This window comes from Bos taurus, chromosome 19 (assembly GCF_002263795.3).
Source record: "Bos taurus isolate L1 Dominette 01449 registration number 42190680 breed Hereford chromosome 19, ARS-UCD2.0, whole genome shotgun sequence".
Lineage (NCBI taxonomy): Eukaryota > Metazoa > Chordata > Mammalia > Artiodactyla > Bovidae > Bos > Bos taurus.
In genome coordinates, this window is record NC_037346.1 from 24,000,374 (window position 1) to 24,009,853 (window position 9,480).

Here is a 9,480-nt window from a genome sequence, read left to right on the forward strand (position 1 = left end):
CCACCAGGCTCCTCTGTCCATGGGATTTGCCAGGCAAGAACAGTGGAGCAGATTGCCATTTCCTTCTTCAGGGAATCTTCCCAACCCAGGGACTGAACCTGAGTCTCCTGCACTGGCAGCTGAATTCTTTATCACTGAGCTGCTTGGGAAGCCCCATGAGACCATAGATCCAGCTCAAAATGAGCTCATACCTCTGTGGTGACGAAAAGACACCTATGTGTAACAGGTGTCCCCAGACCTCATCCACCTTGGCAATAAATAAGGTCATGTTAACACTAATACTCAGAGAAGGCAATGGCACCCCACTCCAGTACTCTTGCCTGGACGGTCCCATGGGTGGAGGAGCCTGGTGGGCTGCAGTCCATGGGGTCGCTAGGAGTTGGACACGACTGAGCGACTTCACTTTCACTTTTCACTTTAATGCACTGGAGAAGGAAATGGCAACCCACTCCAGTGTTCTTGCCTGGAGAATCCCAGGGACGGGGGAGCCTGGTGGGCTACCGTCTATGGGGTCACACAGAGTCGGACACGACTGAAGTGACTTAGCATAGCATAACACTAATACTAAAATTTTGCAGGATCAAAGTCTTCAACTTATCTGACCATAGGACCACAGTGCCACCGTCCCAGTCTTTCATAATATACCCAGTTGTGGCCTGGAGAGGGGACTCTCTAGAACACTCTTGGTCTTGAGCTCTGACATGCTCTTGGGACCTGCTGCCTGTGAGCCATTTGGAGACACCTGCATTACCCCCACTGCAGGTGCCCTGGGTGAGGCTATCCATTCCCTGGGCTCTGCATTTCACTCCTCATCTTGTGTTGGGTGCTCTCTGTCCTCTATGGTCTCATCCACACCCTCCTCATCCACATCAGCGTTGCTCTCTCAGACCTCAAAGCAATACTGACTGTGGCTTTCTCCTATTTTCCTTTTCCCTGTGGAGAGACCTCATCCCTGAGACCTCAACCCCACCCTATCCTGGGTTATGCCAGCTCCTCACTCCATGGTCCCACCTCTCCTTGCAACCACTCTACCCTGCACTCCAAGCAAAATTTTCAAGCGTGATCAGCACATGCTCATGGACAGGATTGGTGGTGGAAGCAGAAGTGGGGGAGGTAACTGTGAGACCCTATCTCTACTTGGTTCCACCAGCCTAGTGTCAAGTGCAATGGATAGAAAAGGAGAAGTTACTGATGAGAAGATGAGTCCCTGGGCTCTGGGAGTGTGAAAGAGGGAGCAGTTCTTTACAGATGAATCAGCAGAGCCAGAACTGACCTAGACATTGAGAGACAGGGAGAGTTGAGTTGATCTGAGTTTCAGTTCATTCCACTGATAATGACTGAATGCCTATTAGTGGCTTAGACTGTTTTACAAACATGAATCAGGAGCTCATGATGGACCAAGGAGGGAGGCTACCTTATTTCTGTGTCTGAAGGCAGTGGTTATGCTCTGAGCATGTGGGTTGGGGAGAAGGAGGAGGAAGACTCGCCTGGCTTGTTAGTGATGGGGAATTCAGGGAGGGCTTCCTTGAGATGGTAAAAGCTGAGCTAAGAATTAAGGCATGCTGATGAGTCGAAAAGTGAGTAGAGCAAGGCAAGGTAAGATCACTGGGTGAATGGTATGGGGGGAAGTATTTGTCTTTGGAGCAGATAGCCAAGCTCTCACACCCTATGAGTGTAGCAGAGCCAGTCTGGAGGAAGAAAGACTCCTCTTCTTTCCTGGCAAGGACTCAGCCAATGAAAAGCCATAGATCCTTTGTTGACCACAGCCCTCTTAACTTCCCTTTTCCCTCTATGAAAGTTGCGAGGTCTTTTCTCTAGTTACAGCAAGTGAGAGCTACTTGTTTCAGTGCCTGGGTTTCTCACTGTGGTCACTTCAGTTGTGGGGCACAGGCTCTAGGGCATGTGGACTTCAGTAGTTGGGGCACATGGGCTCAGTCGTGGCAGTTCCTGGGCTTAGTTGCTGCACGGCATATGGGATCTTCCCGGACCAGGGATCGAACTGGTTATTCCTGCTTTGGCAGGCAGGTTCTTTAGCACTGAGCCACCAGGGAAGCCCCGCTCCTTGGTCGTGAGCTCCACAAGGTTTCCAGTCTACTACCTGGATCCCAAATCCCCACAAAGTCACTTTTGTCAGCAAGTGTGTGTGTGTGTGTGCGTGTGTGTGTGTGTGTGCACTCTATCAAGTCTATTTGTAACTCTATAGACCGTAGCCCGCCAGGTGCTTCTGTCCATGGAATTCTCTAGGCAAGATGCTAGAGTGTGTTGCCATTTCCTCCTCCAGGGGATCTTCCCGGCCCAGGGATTGAACCCACATCTCTTGTGTCTCTTGCATTGGCAGGTGGATTCTTTACCACTAGCGCCACCTGGGAAGCCCATTTTTGTCTGCATAAAGTGAAATGAAGTAAAAGTTGCTCAGTTGTGTCCAACTCTTTGTGACCCCATGGACTATACAGTCCATGGAATTCTCTAAGCCAGAATACTGGTGTGGGTAGCCTTTCCCATCTCCAGGGGATCTTCCCAAGCCAGGGATTGAAGCCAGATCTCCCACATTGCAGGCGGATTCTTTACCAGCTGAGCCACAAGGGAAGCCCAAGAATACTGGAGTGGGTAGCCTATCCCTACTCCAGCGGGTCTTCCTGACCCAGGAATTGAACCAGAGCTTCCTGCATTGCAGGCAGATTCGTTACCAACTGAGCTCTCAGGGAAGCAGTACATGTGTCTGCTTATAGCTGCTAAATGGTTGATGCTGAGGGCACACAAGCAGAGGACCTCCTATTTGCTTTCTTTCTCAGTCTTTCTTTATGGCTCTTTTCTAGTTCTCAGGAAGGAAGCACCACATTTTAAGATGCCTAGGGTCAGGAACTGAGGCAGCCTCCAACCTCTGTCCAGTGAGGTCCTGAGGTCCTCAGTCCCCTAACCCGCAAGGAACTGAGTCCTACCAGTGACCATGTGAATGAATGTGGAAGCCTTCACTTCCCCAGTCAGGCCTGGAGACAGTTACACCACTGGCTGATGGCTTGATCGTAGCCTTGCGAGAGGACTCAGTTCAAGTATTTTTGATGAAATTTAGCATCCATATTGAGGGGTTTTGTAAGTTTAAAATATACATGATTCTAAGGACAGTATGAAAAATAAGAATGTAAAATATCTCACTTATAGTTTCATAATATTGATTATATGTTGAGATAATAATGTTTTATATATATGAATAAAAGAAAATGAATCATATAAATTAATTTCACTTGCTTACTTTAGCTTTAAAATGGTCCCTGCTACAGACTCAGAAACAGTCTTGTCCCCATGAGGCTTCTAGAAAGTTTTAATTATGTATATGGCTCAGATTAAGTTTCTATTGCGTGGCTCTGGATGATATCTTCTTCCTCCAAAAATTATTTATTTTTGCATCTATTAGGCACTAAGATTAGATCACTTTTGTTCAATCTGGACCTGAGCTGATTCAAAGCTGAGTTTTCATTGTTTGTGAAGGTTGGCCAGTTACGATTTCCTAACAAGCAATCCGGTGGAAAAGAAGGCTGCTGCTGCTGCTGCTTCTAAGTTGCTTCAGTCGTGTCCAACTCTGTTCAACCCCATAGACGGCAGCCAACCAGGCTCCCCCGTTCCTGGGAATCTCCAGGCAAGAACACTGGAGTGGGTTGCCATTTCCTTCTCTAATGCACGAAAGTGAAATGTGAAAGTGAAGGTGCTCAGTCATGTCCGACTCTCAGTGACCCCATGGACTGCAGCCCACCAGGTTCCTCCACCCAGGTGATTTTCCAGGCAAGAGTACTGGACTGGGGTACCATTGCCTTCTCCAGAAAAGAGGGCAAAAGCTATCAAAATGCACTTCTTAAAGAAGAAATACAACTGGCCACTAAATATGTGAGAAGTTATCCAACTGCAGTTTTAACTGGAATTAAAGATCCAAATAAAAATACTGCCACTTCTCAACCTTCAGTTTGTAAAAATTAAAGATATTTATTTATAAAACCCCTTATGAAAGGGACGTGGTAAACAGACACTGTGATAACTTAGTGGATGTACACATTAGTGCTAAGTGTCATGGGGTAGATAGAGTGGTGGAGGTGGTGGTGGTAAAGCTCTCAAAATGTGTTCTGGACTCATCCTCATGAAAACGTTCACCTAGAAAATTATATCAAAGGTCATTTATGTGAAGAAACCTGGAGAGATGATCTCGTCCCAGTTCTTTATGGAACAAGTCCAGCCATAGAGAAGCACTTTCTAAGGTCACAGAACGGTGCTTACAGCCCACACTCATGGTTGTCATTCTCAATAATTTTTCCCCTTGAGAGAAGCTCATTCTCTTTAACCCAAAGTGTCTGGAGACCCAAGAGTATCAGGAAAGAGACCGATTTCATCTGTGTTCTTTAGACTGTCATCAGGCGCTGCACCCAGAGGCAGGGAGGCTGTTGATTTTGACGGCCCAGTGGGGTTATGGAGGATGGAGCCTCACCACACACATCTTCCCTCGCTCTTCTCATCTGTCAGTCCTGCCTCCTGTCTTTCTAGGATCATCTCTTAGGCAGAGGAAGCAGAAGAGGAATACCTAAACTGCCTTGTATCATTACACCTTCATCAAAACTTAAACTTTTCTTTTCCTGGTTGGACGGCTGGGGCCCAACAGTAACATCAAAGGTGCTAGTTATTCCATGGCCATATGCCAATAGGAAGTGATTCTATAGATGAATTTTATTCTCATCTCCCCTCCTATTCATTCTTCATTTTCTCCACACCCATCCTTGACCTCATCAGCATTCCTTAGGCATCTAGTTTGATACCCTTAATTCTCTCATCCTTTCTCACCTCCCATCCTCTCATGTCCTTTTCCTAATTTCCATTTTTCTTTCTTACTACTTTTGTTCACCATGCTGTCCCATCCCTCCACATATCCTCATTTTCATCTTCAGTCCTCCACTCCCAAGCCTTTCTTACTTCCCACTCTGGTGCCTTTTCTTCTTGTTTTTATCTCAGCCTGTCCTTCCAGTTACTTGACTCCAAAAGAGATTACAAAGAAGTCAAGCTCCAGGTGTAGCCATGGACAGTTATGGGAATGATAAAGTAGAGAAACATCAGAATTACCAGGACAGGGTAAGCAGTCTTTCCAAGGGAGGATGAAAAAAAGGTTACTAAACAATAATGGATGAACTGAATGCTGCATGAACATCAAGATGAGGAAATTCTCTGTGTTGGAGCTGTACTGATGTGTTAACAGAAAGTTAGAAGTGTCACTCCTAGGGACTATATTTATGGATATTTTTTGAGCTAGGAGGTTTGGGAGAGAAAAGCAAGACTTTTGAGAAAGTTATTTTGGATATTCTACATGGAAAGTTCTAAGGAAATTATAGTAAAAATGCCTCTTTCAATGACTTTATCATTTATATGAGGAAGGAGACATCAAAGAAGAAAGAGAGTAGAGGATGGAGACAGAATATTCCTTTTTTGATCTTAAGATATATCACAAATGCTTTAATTTCATTTTTATTTAGTGGGCTCTTTCTGTAGACTCAACCTGTGTTCTAGACATACTCTGGGATTATTGTGTGGATTCTTGTGTGAAAAAAAGGAAGTAATTTTCTGGGAGGCAAAAGGCAAATAATAAAGTAGAATAATCCTTGGCACTGAGCCCACAATTTAGGACAGCATTCTGCAACCTGATCTAGAGGGAATCTCCCATACCCACCAGAAGAAAACTTGATATTATTGGTTACTTAGGCTGTGGTTAACCAAATACCCTTCCCTGTTAGGACATTGCTATGCAAGACCTACCAGACCTCCAAGTCCTCAACTCTACCTGGAAAGTGAGCACAGCCAAAAGCAAAGTCACAACTTGCCCTGGGAACTTTCTCGGCAGAACCTAACTTCATATCCCCCCATTGTGCTTGTTTTTTCTCTACTGCACATATCACTATGTGATCTACCATATAGGATGCTTGTTTATACTTGATGATATTGTCTACCTTCATTAGAATGTGAGTTGTGTGAGTGCTCAGACTCCTATTTTGTTCATCAATGCCCCGGAAGAATGTCTAAGTCACAGAAGAATTGAATAAATACCTATTGTATAAATGAATGAATGAATTCTGTAGGGTTTCTTTGCAGAACAAGCACACAACACAAATCTTCGGGCAGCAGAGCTAGGAAAATGGTTGTGAACCATTTTTCCAGGTTACTGCCCTCATGAAAAATTTCCCCCAACCCAGAAAAGGACGGACCCTACCACCCCTCATGTCACTGACCGCCTCCCTACAAGTACCCGCCACAGGGCACCCTGAACGTCAGGGTTTCTAAGGCTGTAGATAAGTGGGTTCAGCATGGGATTGATACTTGTGTTGAAAACTCCAACTTCCTTATCCTTGTCTGAAGCCTCCTCTGAACCCAGGCGCATGTAGTTGAAGATACCAGTCCCATAGAAGAGGCAGACCACAGTGAGGTGGGAGCCACACGTGGAGAAGGCTTTCTTCCTGCCCTCCGCTGAGCGGATTCGTAGAACCGCAGCTGCCACGTGGATGTAGGAGCTGATGATGAGAACCACAGGTGTACCTGCCATTATGAAACCCACGCCAAAGAGCAGCAGCTCATTGAGCCTAGTGCTGGAGCAGGAGAGCTGGAAGAGCTGTGGGAGGTCACAGTAGAAGTGATTGACCTCGTTGGGACCACAGAAGTTAAGGGTGGTTAGGGCAATAGTGTGGGTCAGTGCATTGGTGAAGGCACAAGCCCAGGACACAACCACTAGTATCCTCTGGACCGTCTGGCTCATGCGAGTGCTGTAGGTGAGAGGTCGGCAGATGGCCAAGAATCGATCATAGGCCATGGCTGTCAACAGGAAGCAGTCCATCCCAGCCAGAAGGTGGAAGAAGAAGAGCTGGGAGAGGCAGCCTGCATAGGGAACTGTGCGCTTGTGGGACAGGAGACGGCCCAACATGGCAGGAACAGTGACGGTGATGCACCCAATGCCCAGCGCCAATAGATTCCCCAGGAAGAAGTACATGGGGGTGTGGAGTTTGGGTTCCACCAAGATGGCTGCCAGGATGCTGAGGTTGCCCCCGACAGTGACCAGGTAGGCAAAGAGGAAGAGTACGAAGACCATAGGCTGTAGATTTTCTGTTTCCACTAAGCCCAGTAAAATAAAATCAGTTAGAGCTGTCCTGTTGGTTCTAGCTTCTGGCTGCATGAGTCTCTGTAAGGAAATGTTGCAGGAGTGGAAGTTTCGATCTACTTAATGTAGTTATTCAACATAAACATTTTAAACCATATATGTTCAGAGCCCCATGGTAAGTTCCCAGCTGTCTGGGTGATGGTTTTCCCACTCCCCGGGGTCACTTACACCTCACCCACTGACTTCCTTCATCCCTCCATGTCTTTACCCTGCTCTTGGCTGAGATGCCCCAAACCGCCAGAACTTTGTCCCTCCCATCTTCTCTCAGTTGAAAAATGTTAGAATACTTGGGGAAAAAAATTCAGATAAAAGCAAACTTCCTCTTTGAATATAGTGAGACTAAAATGTAAATCCCCCAATTTACTCTGAGGGATCAGCCCAAACCAAAAAACAGATTTCAAAATAGAAAAATTAATAGGGAAAAATTAATTATTTAAAGAGAAATATCTAGAAAGCATTTGAAAACACAACCTAGGTTCCAAGACTTCTAGAAATAATGACGATCAAGCCAACGTATGGCAAGAGTCAGAAAGAAGATACCCTTGACTGTGGCTATCAGGAACTCCAGACCTTTCTCCAAGGTGGGGGACATAGTCCAAAAAATAAAATAAAAAATTTTATGTCAATAAATTGCTAGTATTATTTGCTAGTATTGTTGCTCTTTAAGCCCTTACATTAGACTTTGAATAGTGGCTTATTTTAAAATAATTTATTCTTTTCATAGTATCGGCTACTAGCTTCTGGAATCAAAATTTTAAGCATGACCTGTGGATTGGTTGCTACTAGATGCCATTAGTTTTCTGCACAGCAAAATCACCCATCTTGCACTTGGCCTTGTTTCAGGCATGGTGGACTGGCCAGTAGCTCTAACGGCATGTGTGCATGCTCCATAGTGTACAGCTCTTTGTGACCTCTTGAATTGTAGCCGCCAGGCTCCTCTGTCCATGGGATTTCCCAAGCAAGAATACTGTCCCTATTATGCACCTGCATAATAGAGAACCAGATTGAGCTAAGTCTTTCAAATCTTATAATAAACTCTTGATAAAAAAAAAAAAAAATCCATGTCTCTCTGTTGCCCATGGAATAAGCAGAGCCAGGGCTTCACTAAGAGTAACATTGTTTCCCTGGGCAGAATGCACTGGATCAGAGGCTGGGAAGTCAGAACAGAAGGGAAAGGGTGATGAGAGCCTGAGCTTGGGTGAAAATTGGATATGGTGATCTCTAAGATAGCCTTAAAATTCTGAGATCACATGATCGGTGAGATATGGGGATCATGTTCAGGCCTGATCATCATTGATGAAATTCATCATTGATAAATACAGATAGGCAAATCCCTGGATGGAGAGTAGTTCTTTTCATATATTATACTAAGGAGCAATGACCTGCTCTCTGTTTTTGCTTTGGGGTCCATTTTGACCCAAACATTGATTGTAACCCTGTGGTTTTCTAACCTCCTTTCTCATGCTGTTTTCTGTACCAGCGATGACTTCCTTCCAACTCCACGTGCCCAGGTATTTCAAGAGTTGACTGCAATGCTGACTTCTGAATGAATCCTCCCTGGAAACTTCTCCGTCTCAAAAGGAGCTCTGTCTCTCATAAACTTCCACTACATATTATTTTATTGAACTTATTACAGTGTCCCTTCTAGCTAAGTTATTTTTCTATAGAGTATATCTCCCCTACTTCTCTGTAAGCTACTTGAGGACAAAAATATTAATACATGTTTGACTCAGTTTTGCAGTAACAGTACTTAGCACAATACTTCCCTTATGGTATATACTCAATATTTTTAAATAAATCAATGGATGAGTCAAGTGTTCATAGGATTTCAGAGAAAGAAAACATCAGTATGAGCTAGAGTTGTCATGGAAGCGTCTGACTGTACTGGAATCTGGGGCAGAATTTTGTGTGTGTGCAAGCTTAGTCGCTCAGTTGTATCCAGCTCTTTGCAATCCCACGGAGTGCAGCCCTCCAGGCTCCTGTCCATGGGATTCTCCAGGCAAGAATTTTATGGATTAGTATAGTTTAATGAAGTTCCAGGGGCAGGTGCATGTGCAAGGTTGCTGCAAGGACTACTGATTTCTTTGGTTTTGATGGGACAAGCAGATAGAAATCTACCCTGACATGTTCCTTGTCATGTAAACCACTCATAATAATAAGGCCCTTAGGAGAGCTGTACCTTCCAGACAAGCAAGTTATGGCCAGGCATAGAAGAGCAATAGAACAGCTGCTGACAACTCTCAGTTGGCTGGAGATGCAGCTTGTTTGAAATCAGTGGGATTCTGGGACGAACTCAGATCTTCCAG

The 9,480-nt window shown here is 45.0% G+C and overlaps 1 protein-coding gene across 1 annotated transcript; it reads right to left on the minus strand.

The window, feature by feature from the left end:
* Positions 1–6,241: 6,241 nt before the first annotated feature.
* On the minus strand, positions 6,242–7,189 carry OR3A2B (olfactory receptor family 3 subfamily A member 2B). The gene has a single exon (NM_001389838.1). The coding sequence runs from the start codon at positions 7,187–7,189 to the stop codon at positions 6,242–6,244; it is 948 nt and encodes a 315-aa protein (NP_001376767.1).
* Positions 7,190–9,480: the final 2,291 nt, after the last annotated feature.